This window comes from Drosophila eugracilis, unplaced genomic scaffold, assembly GCF_018153835.1.
Source record: "Drosophila eugracilis isolate 14026-0451.02 unplaced genomic scaffold, ASM1815383v1 contig_2167, whole genome shotgun sequence".
NCBI lineage: Eukaryota > Metazoa > Arthropoda > Insecta > Diptera > Drosophilidae > Drosophila > Drosophila eugracilis.
Window position 1 is genome coordinate 2,101,710 of NW_024573052.1, and position 23,338 is coordinate 2,125,047.

The 23,338-nt window shown below is 46.9% G+C and overlaps 5 protein-coding genes across 7 annotated transcripts; 1 reads left to right on the top strand and 4 right to left on the bottom strand.

Moving 5' to 3' along the window:
• Positions 1–324: 324 nt before the first annotated feature.
• Positions 325–13,572, top strand: LOC108104375 (G-protein coupled receptor moody). The gene is made up of 4 exons (XM_017210393.2): positions 325–388; positions 10,971–11,651; positions 11,926–12,549; positions 12,612–13,572. The coding sequence occupies exons 2-4, from the start codon at positions 11,155–11,157 to the stop codon at positions 13,054–13,056; spliced, it is 1,566 nt and encodes a 521-aa protein (XP_017065882.1). The 5' UTR covers positions 325–388; positions 10,971–11,154; the 3' UTR covers positions 13,057–13,572.
• On the bottom strand, positions 384–1,771 carry LOC108104378 (RING-H2 finger protein ATL7). The gene is made up of 2 exons (XM_017210395.1): positions 1,581–1,771; positions 384–1,275 (listed from the first exon to the last, which is right to left on the bottom strand). Exons 1-2 carry the CDS (start codon positions 1,700–1,702, stop codon positions 912–914), a joined length of 486 nt encoding a protein of 161 aa, XP_017065884.1. The 5' UTR covers positions 1,703–1,771; the 3' UTR covers positions 384–911.
• Positions 2,214–8,205, bottom strand: LOC108104374 (G-protein coupled receptor moody). 3 transcript variants are annotated; one of them, XM_017210390.2, is made up of 5 exons: positions 7,326–8,205; positions 5,531–5,620; positions 4,990–5,130; positions 3,965–4,932; positions 2,214–3,897 (listed from the first exon to the last, which is right to left on the bottom strand). In XM_017210390.2, the coding sequence occupies exons 2-5, from the start codon at positions 5,614–5,616 to the stop codon at positions 3,095–3,097; spliced, it is 1,998 nt and encodes a 665-aa protein (XP_017065879.1). In that variant the 5' UTR covers positions 5,617–5,620; positions 7,326–8,205; the 3' UTR covers positions 2,214–3,094. The 3 variants fall into 3 exon arrangements, with proteins under 3 accessions (XP_017065879.1, XP_017065881.1, XP_017065880.1); XM_017210392.1 differs by lacking the exon at positions 7,326–8,205 and adding an exon at positions 6,416–6,462; XM_017210391.1 differs by lacking the exon at positions 7,326–8,205 and adding an exon at positions 6,377–6,462.
• On the bottom strand, positions 13,369–20,521 carry LOC108104371 (serine/threonine-protein kinase par-1). Its single transcript, XM_017210384.2, has 10 exons — positions 20,430–20,521; positions 19,833–20,371; positions 18,157–18,905; positions 18,031–18,094; positions 17,569–17,855; positions 16,454–17,515; positions 16,105–16,386; positions 15,953–16,047; positions 14,227–15,895; positions 13,369–14,139 (listed from the first exon to the last, which is right to left on the bottom strand). The coding sequence occupies exons 3-10, from the start codon at positions 18,763–18,765 to the stop codon at positions 14,032–14,034; spliced, it is 4,176 nt and encodes a 1,391-aa protein (XP_017065873.1). The 5' UTR covers positions 18,766–18,905; positions 19,833–20,371; positions 20,430–20,521; the 3' UTR covers positions 13,369–14,031.
• Positions 20,484–23,298, bottom strand: LOC108104373. The gene is made up of 4 exons (XM_017210389.2): positions 22,997–23,298; positions 22,684–22,945; positions 21,098–22,624; positions 20,484–21,042 (listed from the first exon to the last, which is right to left on the bottom strand). The coding sequence occupies exons 1-4, from the start codon at positions 23,109–23,111 to the stop codon at positions 20,892–20,894; spliced, it is 2,055 nt and encodes a 684-aa protein (XP_017065878.1). The 5' UTR covers positions 23,112–23,298; the 3' UTR covers positions 20,484–20,891.
• Between the last annotated feature and the right edge of the window lie 40 nt (positions 23,299–23,338).

The window sequence follows — 23,338 nt, forward strand, 5'->3', positions numbered from 1 at the left end:
TGAACCGCGAAACAAAGAATAACCAAACCAAACTAAAACCAAATTAAGCAAAATGCAAATGCAACTTACTTGCAGCCAGTGGCTTTGGATGCGCCGCAAGGTGACGGCTGTTTATTTACTTGTTTACTTGGTTATCAGTTATCAGCACACACAAACTCACACAGGTACGTACACGGATACACCACACGACGCCTTTTTAATTTGTTGCAATCTTTATTGTAATTGTAGTAATCGAGTCCATCATCACAAAGAGACGCGGTAATTGCCATTCGCAACGAGTGGGCACAAGAAGAAGCATTTCGCGAAACATCAGCTGGCTCGTGGTGAAATATTGCCCCATTGTGGGAGTCGAACAACTGGTTTGCCCATGGTGGGTATGGTGAGTGAGGTAAGTTGATTTTGTTTTCCTTGCAGGGTGGTTTACAACTCGGCTACATTTTTAAACTTTGCGCCTAATTCGATGCGAATGGCAAACTGTGCGAGAGGTTAGCCTCTACATTTTAGGGAAATTACCGGTCTTTGGAAATGGTTATTTGTTTAATGCTAAAGTCTCTTCTAAGTCTTTTAACTTAATTTTAAATTTTTTGTGTTAAGTTTCTGTGATGAAGTTGCCAAATTTTGTTTGCTTGTTTACTTAAATTTATTTGTTTAAATCTATAAATACCTTTTCTTTTCTTCTGCTTAGTTTTACTCTCAAATCGTATATTTGACAAATATACAAATATTATGGGACAGGCTCTTTATCGCTTATTTTTTGTTTACATTTTTCCCTCGGCTCTTTTGTTTGCCTCAGCTTTCTTCTTCATATAATTTGAGGTTCGGATTGGATCGATTATACCCTAATGTTCTGATGAAAAGGGCGATAATCAAGTGTTTACAGTTCACTGTTTTCCGTATGTGTATGTGCTTCTTTACTGATCCTCCGAATCCGACTCGTGGGAATCGCGGGAATTGCGGAGAGTGAGTATACCAATCCGTTCGTTAAGATATTCGATCTCATCTTGGTACACGCCCGTCTCATATAATAGATTTTCGTACTCTCTCATAATCCCGGCATAGTCGCTAGTGCTGCTGCTGGTGTTGCTGCTGCCACCACTGCCGTTGTCACTGCTGACAGTGCTGCTGCTGGAACTACTGCCGATATGACCTTGGCCTTGATTATGCCCGCTTCCACTGGCACCATGCACAGATCCGCTTTGTGGCGAATCCTCAAAGTTCAGATAGAGTTGAATATAGGTTGCATTCTGGCAGCGACAGATGGGGCAAGTGCGTGATCTGCAAAGCGGATAGCATTATAGTACATTTCCCGTTTAATCGCCTTTTATTGGTAAAAAGAACTCTCAAGGGTCAAGGGTGGTCAACCGACTACGAAGAGTTTCCCTTACACAAAGAGCCATATTAAATACGTTCTGACTATAAAACGTTGTTTATCAGATCATTTGTGTAGTGAGATATACTCGTGTATTTAAAAATTTCTTTTCATAATCATTTTGTTCACTTTAGTATCGCTTTTAACTTTGAATAATTTATTCATACCATACCACACGAAGGAGATCGATTTATGATTAAGGAACACTTACAACGAACGCCAGCGGTCCAGACACTCCTCGTGGAACGCATGGCCACAGCTACCGGCTTGAATGTGGTCCACAGCGCGATACCGCTCCGAGCAGATCGTGCAGATTACGTTGTTATTGCTCATTCCGTTCCGATTTTTGCTTAATTTTATTTATATCCAATCAGATTCGAGATCCCGGCATGTCTTACTGCTCGGCCGGTGGTGTTGGACTGAATGCAATTCAGTGAAACGAGCGCTTCGCTGATAAGCTTCCAGGCAGTCGCAGTCCAGCCGAATCGGTCGCACTCCACCCCTCGACTTCACTCCCCCTGCATCGGCGCTTTCACAGTGCCAGCCCACCTTTATGTACCGCCCCATAAAAGCGGGAAATATGAGCCGATAAATTAGGTCAGCGATGGCCTACGCCCAGCTTTGATAGAATTTTCTTGGTCCAGCGCTAAATTATATAAAAGCTTCATAGGAAGATTTTACTAACTAAAAAATATATTAAATATCGATAAAAACACTTATATACTATACCATGTTTTAAAAGCTTAGTTTTATATAATATCAATCCAGTTTATAAATCAAGTCAAGTGGCAGAATTTGACGTTCGCAAAATTTCGCTGATTTGAAAAATAATAACAACTAGGGATCGGTGATAAATTACAAGTGTTGTTTATTTATTTAAACATTTATGTTTATATTCATATTCGATTTGCTTCTATCGTCTTTCGAATGGAGTGCTCGCGGTGGATTAACAATAGGTTCATTTACAAAGGCCTACGGTTAAATGGAATGTTTATGTAAAAAATAGGGGAAACAGATTTAAGGAAAGATTTCGGTGTTAAGTAGAAGTATAAACGTACGTACTTATATATTCAGCATATGAAGTAGTTAAAAAAAGGGTTAATACTAAGCGTGAGCGACCATAAATATCTACAATCTAAAACTAATGCTACGTAGTGTAATCGGGCTTCGAAAGGGTGTTTTTGCGAGTACCATCTTGGGGTAAAGTGATATAAACGGGTGGATTAATAATTTGTTTACTTCGAAGAATTATTTGTGTACTTCTAGATTTCTTGGACTTATTGAAGTTCGATCCACGAAAGTGAGTCTATAATCAAATAAACTAAATTGTGTATACATTGGAAAGTCAAGGTCTACAGTATTACTGGTTATAGTTTCTAATTTGGTATCTTTCTTTGCCTTTGTTTGACATACAATAACGTTTGAAGTTAGAAATACAGCAAAGTCTAAATAATTATCTATGGCACAATTTCCAATACATATATATTGGCAACAACTAGGTATTAAATTACAATATCTATAGAAAAAACTGATTATCGTAGTGTTGAATGCGATATTGAACTACAACACCATCTAGAATCTCAGCATTCCGGGTGAAGTTTAAGAATTTACGATATTTGCCACCCATTTACGATATACCGATCTACAATGCCAGGCATATTTGTTTAATAACAAAAGTAGCACGAGGACTACGTGGTTTTTGTTTTTTGGAATTAAAGCATTTCGTTAGTCTTTTGGGAATTTCATCTTGGCCGTCAGCTTGGAGCCGGAAGTGGAAACGGTTGCGGATGTGTTCGCCGAATCGGAGTTACTTTCCGATGGTGCCGCGCTTGTATTACGCTCCGCGTAGGATTGGTTTCTCTTCGGGCTGTCGACATTCATGTAGATGTGCGGAGTCGTTGGGGTCGGCTTTGGTGGACAGCTCGCCGCTGCCACTGCTCCTGCTGAGGTTGCGGCTATAGAGAGCGGATGGGTTTGGAGTGAAGGCGGGGGAGGAGCCGGCGTTGTGGGCGCCGAGGTCGGCGGCGGCGTTGGCGGAAGTTCCTCCTCCTCCAGTATTATGTCGTCGCCCACCATTGTTATGCGCCGAATCGAGGCCGATCCGCTCCCCAGCAAGCCAACTCCGGGCCGGTATATGGAGCTGCTGCTGATCCCGATCCCCAGGCCGCTGCTGGGGTTGGGGCTGCTGCTGTTGAAGCCGCTGTTGGTGTAGGAGTGATTGTTCTTCTTGAGCGGCAGTCGCAGGTTGAGGCTGCTGCTGTTGCTTCCGTTGGGTGTCGCCGTGAGAACTGATGGGGGTGGAGGCGTAACGGTTGGCAGCGGTAGGTTCGACTTGCTGATTAGATCCGGTCCCCGAGAGAGCATCTCCAGAGCTTGGGATTGCTGGCTTTCCGATGGGCTCTGTATCACCGTTCCCGTTCCCGGTACCGTTCCTGTCCCCGTTCCCGTGCCCGTGCCCGTTCCCCCCGACATCTGGGAGACGATTGTGCGGCTGTGGTTGTTGCTCAACCCGGTATCTTTCCATTTCTCTGAAACGAAGAATGACCGTGACTTAGTGCATGAAGTTCAGTGGAAGGCTCCCGTGCTGAAACGTACCTGCAGCGCTGCTAGCGCCATTGGTCTTACCGAAGGGCAGCAAAAGACGAGCGGGCTGGCAGAAGACCACCGTCTTATAGGCCTTGCGATACTGCTTGTTCATAATGACATAGATGATCGGATTTATGCAGGCCGACAGGTAGAGCAGGATGTAGCTGCATATGTGCAGGCTAGGATGCTCCACATTCTTGTCTGCCACTTTGACAATGGTGATGGGTAGGTAACAGACAACGAAGGATAGGAAAATGGCCAACACCATCTTGGTGATGCGCCATTCATTTCGCTTGGCCCGGACTTCGCGTTGATCCTTGACCCTGGTTGGCTGCTGTTTGCCACTGGGCGCTGTCTCCGGCACATCAACAGAGAAGCTGCTGCTGCTGTCCGAGGAGACACGGTTGCTTGGCTGGCATTCTGCGCCCGAGGGCAGAGCTCCGGATCCCGTGCTGGCTAACGGACGAAGATTATTGGGAATCGAATTCTGCTTGGTGGCATGACGCTTCAGGCGCTGCTCTGACTTGTGAACCACCCAGAAGATCTTGGCATAGCAGGCAATGATAACCAGGCAGGGGATGACGAAGGCTGTGATAAACAACGTGGTCTTGCTGCTGTGCCCATGCTCATCTGTCATAATGGAGCAGGTCTGCAGACGAGAATCGTAGCCAAAGCGACCCCATTCTCCAAGAAGCGTAGGCAGCTGCATTCCGTAGGAGAACAGCCAGCAGGCGGCGATCATTATGGCAATCCAGTGCCGCTTATAGATCCTAGCATACAACCCATGGTGGGTGATCATCACATACCGATTGATCGTGATCATGGCAATGCACAGCAAGGACACCCCTATATTTCCGTACTGGATGAAGGGAATCAGGCGACAGAGGACTTGGCCATGTCGCCAGGTTCCTTGAACGAAACGCAGACCCTGAAAAGGCAGAACCAGGGCGCAGAAAAGCAGATCGGCAATACAAAGGCTAGTTCGGAGATAGAGAGGTTAGCTTTTTCTATAAGGAAAGCGAAGGCTAGCTTACCTGATGATAAAGGCGGCGGCCACATTGCGCACCTTGGGACATTTTAGCAAGGCAACTACGGTCAATAGGTTGCCGCAAATGCCAACAACCATTATGAGAAAGGTCATGACCGCGGCAAAGGTCAATAGCGACTGCGAAAATCTGCAACCGAATAAAATGTTCTTTTAACATTAACATTTCTCTAAAATTATGAAAGTTATCAATTTTTGACCTCAAATCGATACCATTTTTGCTATCTCAGTACTTTCCACCCAGTCTAAGATCTCTCGACCTTTGGTGCCTATATGGCCCTGTGGCTATCACCATATCGGACTGGCTTCCGCTGGCTACATCCAAGAATCGCCCGTCTTTGTCAGCCGTCCGGCCTGGCGATCACCACTGGTGCAATGGAGCGCGTAATATTAACGATCTCTTATCGGACCTCTCACAGCCGGGGACTATAATTACCCAGTGGCCGCTGATAGCTACATCTCTCTTGGCACCCACTTGGCACATCGTCAACAAGCCCCCAACCAGAACCAGAGCCCACATCCCAACTTACCCGCTCGGGTCTTCTGGGGGAGACATAGTCGTCAACGCCTCCAGAGGGGGATAGCCATCTAGGCTAATAGTTGTCTCGTCACTCATACTTCTGGAATACAGAGAGAGAGAAATAGTCTTTATTAGAGAGCTCGCTATCCAATTACAGATGGAAGATAGATGGACCTGGGAAAAAGATGCATTCTTAAAGATCATGATTTAGTTCCCATAGGTCATGATCTTTTGAATTGTTTTCCCAATATATGAATCATTTCCTATTCGTGGGGAAAAACTATCTTTATAAAGCGTATAACTTTTTCACGTTGGAACTGAATTGTAAAGATCACAACAGATATTGAGCCCACTAACCTAACCAAGTATATTTCCTTCAATGTTTGAGGTGCACTTTCTTTTAAGTGCGATGAACTTGAACGTTATCAGCTTAAACAAAATCACGACCATCAAGGTTATCAGTCGATTAGCAAATGTTTGGGGATTTTTATGGAATCAGTTCCGCCTTCTCAAGAGCGGAAGACCAGTAAATAATGATGGATTATTCAATTAAAATCGCCATATCTAAAGTTCTTAGGTATTTATTGTTAAAATAAGTCACATAATTTGGATAGGAAGGATGTAGAAGAACTTGACCTAGGATCGGAGGAGGATCTCAAGTTAGCACACTTTTAAAAAGGAAAGTTTATTGAGTTAATATAAATACGTCGAAGATATTGGCACACTAAGAGGGGCGTATTTATGTACTTATGATTCACATTTCTTTAATGGGAAAATCCGTTCACTAGAACAGAGCGTCTGATATGGAAAAGTTCGCGACTTTTCTTTTTATTGATGCTTCTGCTTCCTGACTAACTTGCTCTTTATCCTGTGGTCAATCAAAGTTGCCACTAACCGATCTCCGATCACTGAACACCGATCGCCACCGCTGACAATAGCCAACTGGCCGCTGCCACTTGAATGGCTCAGGCTCTGTTAAAAAAAAAGTCTGGCGCTGACTGCATCTTGCGCCGACGCAACACCCGTAAGCGTAAACCGTGGCCCGTCACCCGGAGTCTGAAACCCGAAGCCCGTAACCCGGCGTGAGGCGTGGCACCCCTTTTGCTTCTTCGGGACTATGGTAAATTAGTGTCAATTAAATAATTTAAAGAGGTCACACTCGTCTCTGTTTCGGTTTAGGTTGCTCGACGGCAGTAGTTTCAGTGGCTGTTACTGCCACTGCGGCTTCTGCACCACTTGGGGTGCAAAGATCAGCGTCGAACCTTAATTAATTGAGTGACTGTTTGGCGGAGACAGGCGTCTCTGGGCGTCCTCTAATGTGCGATGCGATGCGATGAAAAGTGCTCTGTTCTCCGCTCGAGTGGCCGCTAATCGAGACAAGTGTTATTTTCTTGTACCGCTCTCTGCACTGGGCGGAATCGGTGTATAAATAGAGTGCTTTGATAATTGCAAGAGTCGATGTCTTTGACAAATTACGATTGTTCAAAACAACTATTATTATGCATCACGTTTCACTAATATTGACTAATATTCAAAATAAGCATGAAGTATAATGATACTATAGAGAATAATAGTTTAAGACTCAATATGATATCCTTGTTAGAATTCTTAATCTTTCTCTGTGCACTCTGACATGCATTCTTATTTCCTCTCGTTCCATCTTATCCCTGTCCAGGTCATGGCTGCTATTTAGCATGCCCCGACAGGGCGTATACGCAATCTGTCTGGCTGTGTTCTTATACCCGTATGTACGAACTTAGACTATTTCCTTATCTTATCGGTTTTGAGCTCAAAACAGTACTTACCTGGTTGAATTTTGTTTTGTTATTTGGTAATCCTCTGCTGGCGATTCTAGCGATCGGCCTGGCACTCTCCTTGCTCTCTCTCTCTCTCGTTTTCCGCCTCGCTGTGTGTGTCCGTTATCAGTGGTCAGGAGTGGATGTGAGTAGTAGTGGTAGGGAGTGGAGAGTGGGTTTGGCTATTTGCTTTCTGCTCACGTAATCGAAACTAGTGCAGCTGGGATCTGCGCTGCCAAGCTCCCCTCTCGTACTCCAATCTCCAATATTCAGTCTCCAATCTCCACTCTCAAATCCAATTCACTTCAACTCCTCTTCCTCTCGTTCTGCCTCCTCCCTCCTTTTCGCACAGGTTGAGTGAGGTGAGTGAGTAATGCTGTGAGCAATGTAAACAGTTTACGGCATTCGGCATTCGTTGGGGTTATTCATTAATCGTTGTGTTATTGTTGTTGCTGGGAGACGCCACTGAAGCTGCTGCTGCTGCTGTGGTTATTGTTATTGTTACTGCCGTCGGTGATTCAAAAGCTGCCCCGGCTTTCATGACTAATACTTTTGACTTGCGAGATCAGGTAGAGAATAAAAGGGTTACAGGTTGCCTCAGTTTAGCACTCGACATTATCACAACAACAAAAATTAAAAACAAAAAAACAAAAAAAAGGGGGACACACGCTCGTGATTGCTCCAACGGTTTCAAATGTCACTCAAATCGAATTTAAATCGGAGTTACTTTTTTGTTTATTACTCGAATTGCGTGGACAATCCACAGTAGCCGAACGTAACGGACAAATAACGTAGCGTCTGTGTTTTCACTACCGATCGGATCGGATCGGATCGGATTGTCTATAACTGCCGGATCGAGTGCAGTTCGTCGAGTGCGGGCAGAGCAGAGCTGCCTGAGTTGTGAGTCGCGATACTGCTAGTTGACAAATCGGAGCCCCTCTCACTCTCACTCTCGGCCTCTGCCCAACTGTCTCTCTGCTGGTTTACAGAGGCGCAGACGGCCGGTTTTCTAAGGGGTTTTTAAGATCCTATTCAGACTTTTATCCTATACCGACTTTTGACAAACAAAGAAAAATTTGATAAGAAAATTTGATAAGATTATTAGTTAGTATATAGTTCTGACTCCCTTTTACCATACACATGACTTGCCCCCATGACTTGCGCTCTCTGCTGCTCTGTGTCTTGCTCACACTCCCGTACTCTCGCCCGCACTGTGGACGACAATGTGACAGACAGAGACAGAGACACAGACGGCCATCTGTTGATCGAGGGGCGGTTGTGGGAGTAAGAGCGGTTCGAACGCTCAATGATTGTCGATCCGATGCATACGCAGATATGACGCTTCTCCTCCCCCTTCCTGTGCCTCGCAGGAGCAAATATGCAACAGCAGCAGCAACCATAGCAAGAACAACAACGCGTTGCAGCCACAACTGATAAGGCTTCATGTGTCCGCATTCTAATGTTTACACAATTGGACATTCAACATCGATCGAGTCGATCCTACATGCCTACACTGCGAAAAGAATCGCAGAAACTGTCTGCTCAAGTTTTATAATTGTATCAGCTTTTTACTTCGAACAAGATCTAATTAATTACTATTACTTAAGTATTATAATTTAATTTAATGGCTCATCTTCGAGTATCGGTTAGAATTCGATTTGGATTAGGATTTTTCGCCGTGCAGATATCGAACTGAAGACGTAGCGATTTGTGTGCACTCGCTTTGTTTGTTGTTTGCTGCGGATTGTGTGAAGAACATGATAGTTTATGGTTTATGGCTATCTAAACATAGGCCCATGTGCGTGCGTGTGCGTATAAGTATGCCGGAGAAGTTTACATTACTCGGGATCTGAATCAGAAACAGGGCGAGAGGGGTTAGACTTCGATTGGCATTCGATTCGTACTCACAATCTCACAACCAAAGTCGGGGAAGCTCAAGTTTTCACTTTGGTGCCCATTCCCTAAGCAGTTCCAGGTACAGTTGGGGACGGAAATTTAGAAGTGTTAATGGATTTCTTTAGAAAATAATTGTAGTGAAATTAATTTTGTATATGAGTATGTAAATGTATAAGATTTAGTTTATGTTATTGAGATTAAGATAGCTTACTCACTGGTTCACTTCTACAAAGTACTAAGCTTTGATTGATTGTGTTTTTTTATAGACTTCTCTTTCTATAAACTTATCCAATTCTTAGGATTGTAAACTCAAACATAAGTTGTAATTGCGGTATGGCGCTATAATATTCCCTGAAACTGTATGTATATATGTACATATATATTTTTGTGTAGTCGACTGCAATTCCCGGACTACTAGCCTGTATGAAAACAAACAACGATTTCGTATTCGTGCCGTTGCCAAAGAGTTTTCCCCGAACCGATTGTTTTTCCTTTTCAAAAGGCAAACGATACTCAATTTGCCGCAACAGACGACCCGCACTCTGACCCTCAGAAAGAAATAAAGAGAGAACCAGAAAAAGTACTTGATTAATTAAGACTACGTTCGATCTAAACTCTGACGTCGTGTGACCCCAGTTGGCCGGGGTTGACTCATTTTCCTTAACGGGTGATTGAAGCGAAAAGAGCGTCGAGCATTCTGTAATGATTCAGGGTCCATGGCCCATGAGTGTGCTTTTATTTTACGCATAGATTCGATCTATATACATATTTTCAAATCGACTGAGTCTCGCATAAATTGTGCGTTTTTTTTTAGTCGCTAGTTCCTCGATCCGAATGTATGCTGCCCATTTATTATCCAGAAAATTGCCAGAGGAAACTATGCACCCACACACACGCACCTCCCAAGAACCGAAAGATTTTCAATTTCGAGAATGCCCAGAGAGGTGCGTACGCTTCGAATTCAGGGCTGCGAGTACCAAGAGGTTTTCACCCCAAATTAATCAGCATTCTTCTCATAGAAAATCCAATAATAGTCGGAATAAGGAACGTCATACATCACTTGATTCGTAATTAAAAATCCAGTCGAACTGTATTCACGCCTTAAAAACTCAATATTTCGCCATTTCTCGCAAATTTTAATGATGTTACCCCTTACAAAAAATTCAAAATTTTGTCAAAAATTAATATTTCAAAAATCAACAAACCAATGATGAGGAAAGTTAGTTTTGGTCGTTAGCTTCTCAAAACATTCATTCTTCTAGCTGTACGTCTTGTTTTGGGTAAGTTGCAGGTATAAAACTGATTAAAAATATTACCAAAAAAAAAAGATGAGGAGAGTTAGGTTCAGTTAGTAGTACGAAAATTTTCCTCGATTACCATTTAGAATGGATAAAACTGGTGCAAAATGAGCAAACTTTTTAAAGTCTTGTTTTCCAATTAGTCTTATTAGAAAATGAAAAGATTCTAGACAGTGGTAGCCCTGGATTTAGTATTTGGAAATTCCAAAAAAACAGCAACAAGAGCAACATGACCCCATCAGAGTATCGACGAAAGAGCGGAGTGCGGAAGGGAGGGGTGGACCGGGGGAGGCGGCGAAAGAAACAACACCGAATAGGAACAATGTAAACAAAGCGCCCATTCCACAGGCAAATTACCAAATTACCCGATGATGAAGTCAATTGTTGTATACAATAAAAATGTGTGTGTTGTTGCTGCTGCTGCCGCTCTGATATTCTTTTGTTTTCCTTTTTTCGAAAGTTTTTCTAGTTCGCCTGCTGTTTTTTTCTCAATATTTTGTACGCTTGGCTGGCGGCGGCTGCCTTCGGGCTCACTTTTTGGGTGGAAACAATGTGGATGTGTGAATGCGGAGAATTCAGTTTTAGTACAAATTCGGCGCAGGAACGAGCAACGCGCCCTCTTGCCAACCACAAAGTACCACGAGATGTTCCTACCCGGCCCAAGTCCACTTCCAATTGCGTTCAGTAAGGAAGATCAGGTGCCGGGAGTTGCCCTGACGGAGAGTCTGGACCTGGACACGGACTCCGACCTAAGTCTGAATCTGGATGGGGAAAGACCGGTGCTGTTCGAGGGCTACTCGGATGAGCTGCTGACCATCGCCTGGGTAGCTTGCATTGTGTTCATCATCGTGGGTGTGCCCGGCAATCTGCTGACCATCGTGGCCCTGTCTAGAGGCCGCCAGACGCGCAACTCTACGGCCATATTCATCATCAATTTATCCTGCTCGGATCTACTCTTCGGCTGCTTTAATCTTCCCCTGGCCGCATCCACCTTCATGAAGCGTGCCTGGACCCATGGTGATCTATTGTGCAGGCTGTTCCCGATGCTACGGTACGGCCTGCTGGCTGTATCACTGCTCTCCGTCTCGCTGATAACCATTAACCGGTACATCATCATCGCCCATCCCAGGCAGTATCCAAGGTTAGAGTCCTTTTTGTTCATTCTTATCTTCAGTCTTGCAAGTCTATACTTTTTCAACTTGATTCCTTATAATATACTAACCTCCCACCTAATCTAATAGAAACCCACGCACTTCCTAATATTTTTCTCAATTTAGGCAACCTTGGTTTTGGTGTTTATAAAAACGCGAAAATGGGTTTTGTTTTTGGTGTTTGTCTTTTTAATGAACTTAAAAAATACATAGTTATATAGATTATTTTCATTTGTAATCGTATTCCCGTACTCTTGTCCGCAGGATCTACCAGCGACGATACTTGGCTCTAATGGTGGCCGGCACTTGGGTTACAACATTTTCCATTATGATACCCACCTGGCGGGGTGTGTGGGGTATCTTTGGTCTGGATACCGATATTGGATCTTGCTCCATTTTGCACGATCGGTATGGCAGGTCGCCCAAGGAGTTCCTCTTCATCGCCGCCTTCATGGTGCCGTGCATCTGCATTGTTATCTGTTATGCCAGAATCTTCCTGCTAGTGCGGAAGGCAGCTATTCGAGCGGGAACAGCTGGCAAGAGCAATGTCAGTGATGTGACCCCCACGTCCACAACCCAGTACCAGGCACAAGCCATGCCCATGCAAAAGAGACCGGAGAAGGCGAGCACGTCCAGCGGCGAGCCACAGGAACCAATACCAGGACGACCATTTGTGGTCGAGGAGGAGCTTGCGTACATCGATGACAATGCTTCGGCGGACAGTCTACCCATCTCTTATAGCATCAGGAGAAGAGATGAGGATCAGCAGAAGCGACCAGTGGATGCCAACGTGGTGCTCAAGGAACGGGAGAAGGAAAAGGAACGGGATCAGGAGAAGATCACCCTGGGACGCCGTCAAACACAATTGGAGATGGGCAAGACCGTTGGGTAAGTGGTTTTAAGTAATCTCTGCAAGATGTCTCCCAACCTCTGTGTTTTTTCTTTTCCAGAAAGAACCCCATCACCACTTCTTTGCGCACCTCGTTCACCCGCTTCAGTCCACGGAAATCACACTATACCTCCATGGGCAATACCTCGAATGCTTCCTCCATTTACCCGGGAAGGATGAGTGCCAAGGACCGAAGGTTGCTTAAGATGATATTGGTGATATTCGTATGGTTTGTTATCTGCTACCTGCCCATAACAGTGGCCAAAATATGGAAGAGCGCCACCGAGATGCACTTATTTAACATCGCCGGCTACCTGCTCATCTACTTGACCACCTGCATCAATCCGCTGATCTACGTGCTAATGAGCTCGGAATACCGAAGGGCCTACTGGAACCTTTTGCGCTGTCATGGATCTCCTGACCCCCACAAGCAGCGGAATCAGGGCCACGCCAATGCCAAGTGGAAGCAAATGGAGTCCAATCGTCAGGTGAAGGCCACAACGTGACTTAGCCAGGTGCGAGGGATCCACCCACCTTAACATCTACGTCATTGCCTTCATCGTCCTCCGTCCCAGCAGGATAAGATATGTGTGCCATTCTATATGATGGGATAAGTCATTATGTTTGGTCTGCGGTAAGAAACGATCCACATATGTATTATCGATCAGTAGATATACCCCCTGATCCCTTGGTGATTTTTTTGTATCTCCAAACACGATATCTAGTCACACGATCTGTCCAGATCGTCCCTTCCACGCACACACGAAAACACAGATCACCCATCTATATCTATATAATGTAGGAACTCCAGAAGTGTATTGCATTTTATACCAAATGACTTTAATATCTGGTTTACATTTGAATTCCATGTTTAAGAACAATCGATGTTTGTTTTTGTTTGAGTTTTGTTTTTCTTTTCTTTTTTTTTTGCTTGTCGCTAATTATTGTACCAATACATAATAGATATATCCGTATATGGATATACCCTATCTATGCCCCCAATAAATGCTTCGAATAATTGATATATGTAGTTACGTTGTTCTCATCCACCCAACTCCGAACTTACGGGGGGCCAATACAATAGTGTATAGTGTTATCATAAGTAGAGCTATAGCTTAACGCTATTATTATCAATATACATATTGTATATGTCTGCGTGTATGCGTACGAAACTTGGACTACTTAAGGCTAGTAACACAACTAAATCTTCCAATATTACGGCATCGCTCGGTTCGGTATTGATTTCCTATGATTTCTCCAATAAATATATTTCCTGCTGACATCGATGTAAATCCGACTCTGACTCCGACTACGACTCCGATTTAGATTCCGCATACGAACGTGTATATGCTATGTATATGTATGGGTGTATATTGTATATGGATCAAATAATTCATAATTGCGATTGCGAGCTTAATAAAAAGGTGGATCCTGACCGGACCCATTAGTTCGATGCCTTTTCAGGAGAGCATCAACCCGCCTCAGACTGACTCCAGGTGCTCCGATATCTCCAGTATGGGGCTCTCGCTAAGCGGCTTCACCAACGACTGCCAGTTTGGTGTAAATAAGCTGAGCACAGGTGTCGATGTCTGGGGGAGTCGGGGAAAGCAAAGAAAAGGAAGAATAAGACAAGGAAACTTTTGCTTATATAGATCTAAGAAACTAAGGATGCTTACATGATAATCCGACTCCAGACTGTGACCGTGCGGGGTGGCCGGCTTACACTTGACCGTCGGCGTGCCCGGCGCTGTGGACGGTGGCACTGATACCCCAGCCCCAGACCCTCCTGCGACGGAACCACCTCCATTTGGCACCGGACCCGAAACCTGATCCGATTGACTGATGTAGGAAGTTTTGAGGTTCATCTGACTGAAGGCATGCGCCCCGGGCATGGTCATGGAGTGCTGCAGTCTGGGAGTTCCGCTCCTGGGTCGATCAAGCAGGGCCAACTCATAGAGCTCGTCGGCCAAGTGATGTTCCGGAGCCGGTGGGGGTGGATTACCCAGGCTGTGACCAAAGTGGTGATGGTGGTGCTGCTGATGGTGGCTGTGCTGAGCCTGCGAGTGGTGCTGCTGCTGATGATGGTGATGTCGACCGGCCAACTGTGCCTCCAAAGCGTACTGCTTCTGGAACAACTGACGCTTCTGCTGTAGCAGGCGGTGCTGCAGTAGTTGCTGCTGGAGCGGTGGCTTTTGCATTGGAGACATGGGCATGGCCACACCGACACCCACTCCCACACCCAAAGGATGGTGTGGGTAAAGTCCTGGTGGTGGCGGTGGCGGAGCATAGCATCCATGGCCATACATGTCTCCACCTGCAGCGGTTTCCAACAGCAGCGGCGTGGCTTGATGGCCGGAATGGAACATTGGATGGTGACCATGGTGATGCTGTACAGGGTGCCCATGATGGTGTGGTAACGTCAGCAGCGGATGGTGCTTACCGGCGACAGCGTAGAATTGACCATTTGGAAATTGACAGAGTTCCTCCAAGCCGTAGGCCTGGGGATGTGGATGTGTATGAGTATGCTGATGCTGATGGGCATTTGGGTGTGGATGCACCACAGTCGCCTCTTGCTGCAGCTGCTGGATTTCCAACCAACCGTGCCGCTTGGCCTGCTCGTAGCGGTAACTTCCGTAAACACGACTTGTACCGAGCAAGGAGCCGGAACTCAGCAGACCCTGGGCCACCAGTCCATCGCTCGCCCGCCTCCCCTCGCGGAAGTGTATGGGTGATCGCTTATCGAGGAACGGAACCCCACTCCCATTTGGTGGTGGTGTGGGATTTGGCGTGGGTGTGGAGGCCGAACTTTGCGGGAGTCCCAAGCCCAAGGCTAGAGCACCTGGCATATGGATGCAGGAGTTGTGGCTACCATATAGCGATCTTTCCGATGAATGTTCTGACGAGATGGCAGCCGGCGAAGCCGAGGCCGGGGTGGGCGTGGCCAGCAACGAACTGGAGCCCATGCACGACGGTAAACTGCCCTTGCCGGACGGCAAGGCGAAGTCTAAACTATCGTAAGGACCACTGCAGTTGCTCTTGGAGGAGCCACGACTCAAGTTTTGGCTCAGACTTTTGGAGTAGCTACCAGCACTTCCGGCAAGAACTCCACTGGAGGAGCTGCTGCTGGCATACGAGCGCATTCTGTGGCTTTGCCCGGAGGCGGCGGTTCCGGCGAGGTGGGTCAGATCGCTGCTAGAGTGTGAGGTGGGTCCGCCATTGGCGTTTCCGCTACCGCCGCCATTGCTGCCCTTTGACTCTTGGGATCCAGGATCGTTACCCTGGTCCGTCTCGCAACCCTCGTCGGTGCTGGAGCTGCCCTGTGCCAGCACCTTTTTCTCCGAGCGGCTGTGGAACATAAACAACTTTTTATTTGGAAGAACAATTTTGACTTAAAGGACTAACCTTTCGCCGTTTGATTTCGGCTCACTTATTTCTTGGCCGGACTCTCCCCCGCTGCCATTAGTGCTGCCTACGTGCACACGATGCTTGGCCCGTTGCTGAAAAGAATTAGGAGTTAGATAAGTTTACACTGTTTATTCTTAGCTACCACTCACCTCCACGGGCAATGGGCTCTCCTGAAGCGTCTGGAAAAGCTTGCTGGCCTCGGCAGACATCTTATAGCGAAAGCTCTGGCCCAGATTGGCTTTGGAGTCGAAGCTGCTCGAGCTGGACATGGCCTTTATTGTCTTGCTGTTAATCTCTCCAGGGCAAGAGCCCGATCCTGGGACCGGCGCCGCTGCATTCGATGTCGGTGTGGTTGAGGCAGGCGAAGGTGCTGCTCCTGCGCCAGTTTCCACCTTTAATGGGTCCTCTTTGCCATCCGCCACTGCTGTGGACTGCAATTAAGATGATGTTAAGATTCAGATTGGAATTATTTATTAGCTCCTCTCGGCCGAAACTCACCTGCTGCAGTAGGGCCCTGCAGTCTTCGGTGCTCTGTTTGATGATGTACTCGGTAATGGTTTGATGAAGCTGCTTAGACACTAGAGGCACTCCTACTCCTCCTACTGGTCCGCCTCCAGCTTCCATTTCCCGGCAGCGCAGGTTAGCCAAGGATGGATTGTTGTCGATGCTTAGCGAAATGGCCACTGGACGATGGCTTCTCGGCGAATTGGAAGTCAGGCTGTGTCGCCCGACTCTCGAGGAGGTTGATGAGCAGTTAGAAGGAGCGGGCGAGGCAGCCGTCGGTAGGGGAGTGTACCTCATGGGCAGGGGGATTCCGGCGGCATCCACCTCGGCTCCTCCTCCATTTAGGTACCCAGCCATGTGAGCGTGGCTAGGCAGAGCAAGTGGCAGTTGCTGGGGGCCGTACTTGGCATAGTATCCGGGACCGGGATCCGGGACTGTGGGTGTGGCACCGGCATGGGCTGTTCGCTCAGTCATGAGCACCGTCTGATGACGGCTAAGTCTTTTGTGGGCCTGATCCTTGGCCAGGATCGAGCTGGTGGATATTGTCTTAGACTGCTGCTGTGGCGGCTGCTGGTCGATCTTTGTGCTCTTGTAGAGCATCCGGCTGGCGGCAGCAGAGCCGTTACTCTGTTCCTTTTTGTGGCTAACGCGATCCTGCAGAAGCAAATAGATGGCTGCCACATGGTCGTAGGTGTTCTTCTTGAGACTGGCACGCGTCTTGTCTGGTCCAATGCCCACGTACTCGGCCATAATACGCAGGATGTCTTCGCTGGGCTCCAAACCAGACTGTCGCTCGGCACCCAGATTGTACTTGGCTATCAGGACGTGTTCCAGCAGTTCTGGGCACATCCAGCGATGGCGTTTTATTTGATCGATGCTATATCGCCTTGTCGGTTCCAGCACCAACATCCGGCGGATGAGATGTTCGCACTCGGAGCTCATAAAGAACGGGATGCGAAAGCGTCCGGATAACACTCGATCCCGCAGGCTTTGCAGCGTGGATCCATCAAAGGGCAGTGCCCCACAAACCAGTACATAGAGAACGACACCCAGCGACTGCAAGAAAGGAGAGGTTACATATGGAACTAACTTAACTTGTAAGCACTTACCCAAATATCAATCTCTGGACCCGTATACTGCTTGCCCTCGAAAACCTCGGGAGCTGCGTATGGTGGGGATCCGCACCATGTGGCCAGTAGTTCACCTGGCTTGAAGTGATTGGAGAAGCCGAAGTCCGCTATTTTGATGTTCATGTTGAGATCCAGAAGAAGATTCTCCGCTTTCAAATCGCGATGCACGATGCCCTTTTTGTGACAGTACTCCACCGCCGAGATGATCTGCCAGAATTTGTAGCGAGCTGCCGACTCGGACATCCGTCCGTACTTCGCAATGTAATCTAGAAGAATTTGACAAGTTAATCCTACAGAATACGTATATAGGGAGGGCTATAATATATCTAACCGGAAGACATTATATATCTTACAGATCTTTTAAACTTATTTTCCATTTCTTTAAAATATACACAAGGAATGGAGAGAGCTTATTAAAGAACAATTAAGGCTTTTACCCACCAAAGATCTCGCCCTGGCTGGCATACTCGGATACTATGTAGATCATATTCTTGGTCTCCATAACCTGTGAAATAATTGATAACAAGATTACAACTCCGGTAAGGATTGAGCCATAAATAAGACTACCTGGTAGAGCTTAATGATGTGCGGGTGTTTCAGGCGCTTCATGATCTCCACCTCGCGATAGACTTTCTGGAGGTTAGTCTGGTCCAGCTGCGACTTGTCGATAATCTTAATAGCCACCTCGTTCTTGGTGATTCGATGTCTAGCCAACTTGACCACAGCAAAGTTGCCCTTGCCAATAGTCCGTTCGATGTCGTAGAAGCCCACGCGCATAGGCTCCTTGAGTTTCATCAGATCCTTGCCGCTCACCCCACCTGCTCCCACCACCGTGGATGTAGGACTGGGTCCGGGTGTGGAGCTTCCTCCGCTAGCAAAGAGCTTCTGGGCGAGCAGTGCATCTTTGCAGGCCACCAATGCGTCTATCGAGGGAGCGGCAGCACCGGCATCCAGGAGAACAGAACTCCGAATGCCTTCCAACTGGGGGTGTTGATTTGGTTTTTCCGGAGCCTCCGTTTCGGCTTTCCCATTCTGTGGAGTTTTATCCTGAAGCTTATCCAGCTGCTTCTCTTGCTTATCCTGCTGCTGTTTTTTCTGATCCTCCGGCGGCTGGCTCTCCTCAGACTTGGCCTGGCTTCCATCCTCACCAGCGGCCGCCGCCTCGCACGTGCTCATTTTCCAACTGCGCCACCCTGGGAGGGGAAACTCACACGGTAAGCGAGTGCCAGTTAGAGTCGAAGATCGCGATCGACAGTGAGACGATGATGCACATGCTCACACGGAACACATTCGTCTCCTGCCCCATTACAGCTCTCCTACACGGGCAGAAAACATATAGTTATTAGTATAATGTTCTGATTTCCAACCACATAGTTTTGAGCCATGCTACTAGAATTTGTACAAGGTTGGCTTGTTTTCTAATCTCAAAAATGCCGAGCGTTATTCTGGAAAACCAATAAGAAGTTAAGAATATTAAAAACAACCTTTGTCGTAGACCAAATTCATGGCAAATGGGGTATTTTTGTTCTATGTAAGTGCAATAGAGAAAGGGTTAGTCTTGAGAGGAGGGATGGGATAGTTGTCGCTTGATAAGAGATTAGCTCAGCTATCTGAGTGTGTATGTGTATGGCTTTCGGACTTTACAAGTCAGCAAAGCCACACTCTCTTTTCTTCTCTGACAGTGTTGTCACAATATTACGGAAAAAATTAAGAACATATGAGCTTTACCGCGCCAGATTCGAAAGCTAATTAAAATAAAAGCACTTGTTTTTTAATCGCTCAATTAATAATCCGGGTTTTTAAAAGGTTCTGCCCTAAAACATACACTCTATCATTGGGATATAAAACCTTATTACAAAGAAGATTTAAAACCACTACCTTATGTGCCCAAAAGCATGCTTTATAATTTTTAACGCGTACCGACAAAAAGAACTCAACAAAAATGGCTGATTTTGTTTACTTCCGTTCTCAAAATGGCTATTTTCCAGCTGTAAAATGGCCGAAATGGCAACACTGCCTAAGTATTTGTGGGCGCTAGTGTGTGGGTGCCAGTGTGCTGGTATGTGTGTGCGTGAGTGTTGGTGAAAAATCAATAAGCAGAGCAGCGGCATTGCATCGCATCGTGGAAATGCGGAAATCCCTAGCCTTAACAGTGTCCACTGCAGAATGCAGAAAAGCCGGAGAACCACCAGTACCAATACTAGCACCAGGAGGCGCTCATCAAGACCGATTTCCCAAATTACCGTTAGTGGTGTAAGCGTAGAAAGCACAAGAATCGCCGGTTAACAAAGAAAATTCGGGCAGGAGCAGAGCCTCCAACTGGAGCTCCTGAATTTGGGTAATGGTAATGAGGCGATGAGCGCTGAAGATCCTCTTTACATCCCGTTCACGGGACGCCACAGATGCGGCACGGCACGGCACACACAGACAATGTTGCTGCGACACACACGGAGGATGGCTGGGAAACGTGGCTGCCTCCAATCCCGAGCTGCGTCCAACTGGCGTCCGCATTTGACGCAAGCTCGGCGCTCGTGTGCCCCACTCCGCCAACTCGCCCCTCGTTTTCCGACCCCCATCAGCGAGGGTTGCCAAGTGAGCGCCAAGTGCCAAATGCCGATTGCCCAGCACAGAGCACTGAGCATGCGCCGACTTTTCGTGGGGGTGGAAATTAGACGGAATTTCCATCTAGCAAGCAACATTTGAATGCCCCGCCACTTCTTGGTAAAACGATAATTAGATAGTTTTCCAATATAACTGGTTATTATATCTGAAGTCTTGAAATCTGTGAGAAAATTTAAAAACGTTAGGAAATCAATAATGTTCTTTAGATTGAAACTTACAATACTCAACTGATAAAGTCTCCAAAAAAATTAAAAAATTAAGAAACCGATTGATTCGTGATTCGATGACCATACGTATATTTCTTATATTCATATTCACGTTAGGTGTTACAATATATATTTTGTACAGTGGAACATCTGCCAACGGCTTCTGTTCGGTTTTCTCTCTTTCTCTGAAATGTGCCATCTCGCTCGTTTCCAAGAGTATGGAAAAATCGACGGGATCTGGGATCCGGTGTTTTACTTAACGCACTTACCAAATGAAGACAGTTAGTATATACACGGACACCGATGCAACCTATGTACATGGAACAGATTTCACAAAAACACGTTAAAATCACTCTTAGTTTATGGTTTTCTTCCACCCCAGCACTGCACCTGGATCACGTCGCCAAGAGTTAAACTCCAGATGGCGATAATTTCGTATTTGCTGGGGGTTGGTCTTGTTTTGATTAATGTATTTCATTTCTGTGGCTGAATCTGCCCGGGATTCTGCTGGAGCTGTTCTTGCTCCTCCTCCCCGTAGCAGCGCCGCTTGAAATCACCGAAGAGATCGGGACGTGGCTGAAGTCCCTGCTGAAGATGATCCACGCTGACAGCCTGTGTGGTGTTTCTAGAAGAGGAAATAATGTTAATCTTACTGAGATAATTATCCCATGGATTCTCACCTGGTTTTGGTAAGCACTGTGCAGCCGTCCTCCACCACCATGGTCAGTGAGTAGAGCGTTGCCAAATTGCACATGCTATCGGGCTCATATAGCTCTATATCAGACAGTCGTATCTGTGTTTGCTGTGGATCCTGCACAAATCGAGTGATGCGCTCATTGACGCTCATTTTAATGCTAAATCCCGGTCGCTCTCCATTAACACGGCGACAGCCAGCACGTATCTCGCGCACCTCCTGACCTAGAGCCTGTCCTAGCGGTGAAGAGGAAAGAAACGGATTCGAAGTTTCGCCGGACATTTCGCTTTCGATTTGCCGTGAAGCCGGCAAGGTGCCATCTGCATTCGTTTCCATCTCCAAGCAGGCGTTCAAAATCTCGATGGGTTCAGAGACCCCGGCTGGTTGGAACCGGGATAGATCCTGCAAAGATTCCTGTAGCTGGGCTGGAGACTTCGGCGGAGGCTCCATTCCTACCATTCCGGCCTCTGTTCCGGACATCAGGGTGTCATCTTCACCAATAGTGTCATCCGAGCGAATCTGCGGTAGTAATGACTTCTTAGTAAGCTTCCTTTTCGGATCATATCTGGCTCCAGGTCCGAATTCGTTGCCAGGCCAGTCGGTGAGTTCGTCGTCTCCTTCGCGATCGGTGTCGTGTCGGCGATGTCCACCCACTTCCGCTTCGCTGTCCGAGGATGAACTCAGTGAACTGGAGCTTAGAAAGTCGTAGAGTTCGCTGCAGTCCATCGACTGGGCTTGAAGCTGTAGTGGAGGCTGTGGAAGCGTTTGGAAGCGACGACGGCGGTGTGTCTTAGATGAGCTGCTGCTGGTGTGACCAGGTAACTGTGTCTTTTTGCGAAGCAGCGGAGCCGCTGGTGGCGTGCTCAGTAATAAGGCATCTATATCTGTCACAGGCACTATTGTGTCCATGCTGAAGGAGTTTAAGTTGGAAGTAGTTTCAGTACTTGGCGGGAGCAGCTTTTTGGTCACGTCCTTTTGATCGGGAAGCTCCTCCATCTCATGGACCGCTCCGCCTGACTCCTTTGGTTGGTGACCTTTAAAGTCGTTATCCTTGTTCTCAGTCTTTTGGGTGGGCGTGACCTGTCCCTTGGCAGCCATGCGGTTGATCTTCGAGAGCAGTCCCTTGTTCAGCGGCAGCAGGCGGTCGCTGAGTGGCTTCGATGTGGAGGAGTAGCTGCGCGGTCGCATCCTCTGCTGATGGTGGTGTTGCTGTTGATGCTGCTCATCCATTTGTAAATGTGGCGAGGCGTAGAGCTTCATCGAATCTTGTTCATGGTAGCGATCGCGGTTAGAGCGCTTGCGTTTTCCACAGAAAAACAAGTGCGACCGATGTCCAGTGGGGTCAATTTTCAGCAACCGCTTGCGTATGGTTCCGGTGGCAGTGCCGCTACCACTTAGTAGACCGGGCTGCAATGGAGACTCAGTGAAGGTATGTGGTGTGTCTTTGCTGAACTCGAACTCCATGGACATGCGCTTTATCTTACGTTTCCTACGTGAGTTAGGCTTGTAGAATCTGTGGGTTGGCCAAAAACTTTAAGGAAGGTCTATCGGAAGGACTCTAATTCAATTCACCTGGCTGGACTGAAGGTAGTCTCGTTGAGTGAGTCCGACTCCAAGGCACCCATGCGTCCGGGCAAAGCCAGTGGGAGACGCAGAGGCAGCGTCGCCTCTGCCTTCTCGTCCGAGTCGCTGGCCGGCAACTTAAGATTTTGCGTGTCCAATCCGTCCACGTTAGCACTTGGGTGGTGGTGGCCATGATGTCCGTGGTGATGCCCCTGGTTTAGCGCATCCGTAGGGCTGCTTGAAGAGTCCTCCGTTGGCTGGGGTGCGCAGGCTAAGCAGAAGGGATTACCGCGAGCGAAGTCAGCGAGCTATTGCTACTTACGTAGATTGCCCGTGGAACGTGTCCTACGACGGGAGCCCCACCTACCGACGCCACTCGCCCTGTCCATCAGCGTCAGGTCTAGAGCCAACGTCAGGTCGTGCGAGAATTGATCCATTCTATCCGCTGTCCGCTGTCCACCGCGCTTCTCTATTCAGCCTAAGCACGTCGCATTTATTCGCTTAGCGTTTCGCAAGTGCACAAAACAAACAAAAATACAAAATGCACAAAAAATCCTATTAATATATTATATTAAACAAAAAAAAACAAATGCCGCCAATCGATATCAGGATACGTTTGAGTATCGGAAATCAGCTGTACGCCTGCGGATGTGGTACAACCGAT

Coding starts and splice junctions, on each gene's coding strand:
- LOC108104378 (XM_017210395.1), bottom strand. CDS start 1,702: ATGAGCAATAACAACGTAATCTGCACGATCTGCTCGGAGCGGTATCGC. Junction 1,276..1,580: donor CTGGACCGCTGGCGTTCGTT/GTAAGTGTTCCT, acceptor TCCGCTTTGCAG/ATCACGCACTTGCCCCATCT.
- LOC108104374 (XM_017210390.2), bottom strand. CDS start 5,616: ATGAGTGACGAGACAACTATTAGCCTAGATGGCTATCCCCCTCTGGAG. Junction 4,933..4,989: donor GCCGCCGCCTTTATCATCAG/GTAAGCTAGCCT, acceptor TCTCCGAACTAG/CCTTTGTATTGCCGATCTGC. Junction 3,898..3,964: donor TGGCGCTAGCAGCGCTGCAG/GTACGTTTCAGC, acceptor TCTTCGTTTCAG/AGAAATGGAAAGATACCGGG.
- LOC108104373 (XM_017210389.2), bottom strand. CDS start 23,111: ATGGATCAATTCTCGCACGACCTGACGTTGGCTCTAGACCTGACGCTG. Junction 22,946..22,996: donor ACGTTCCACGGGCAATCTAC/GTAAGTAGCAAT, acceptor CCTTCTGCTTAG/CCTGCGCACCCCAGCCAACG. Junction 21,043..21,097: donor ACAGTGCTTACCAAAACCAG/GTGAGAATCCAT, acceptor TTCCTCTTCTAG/AAACACCACACAGGCTGTCA.
- LOC108104375 (XM_017210393.2), top strand. CDS start 11,155: ATGTTCCTACCCGGCCCAAGTCCACTTCCAATTGCGTTCAGTAAGGAA. Junction 11,652..11,925: donor CATCCCAGGCAGTATCCAAG/GTTAGAGTCCTT, acceptor TCTTGTCCGCAG/GATCTACCAGCGACGATACT. Junction 12,550..12,611: donor GAGATGGGCAAGACCGTTGG/GTAAGTGGTTTT, acceptor TTTCTTTTCCAG/AAAGAACCCCATCACCACTT.
- LOC108104371 (XM_017210384.2), bottom strand. CDS start 18,765: ATGAGCACGTGCGAGGCGGCGGCCGCTGGTGAGGATGGAAGCCAGGCC. Junction 18,095..18,156: donor ACATCATTAAGCTCTACCAG/GTAGTCTTATTT, acceptor ATTATTTCACAG/GTTATGGAGACCAAGAATAT. Junction 16,048..16,104: donor AGAGCCCATTGCCCGTGGAG/GTGAGTGGTAGC, acceptor AATTCTTTTCAG/CAACGGGCCAAGCATCGTGT.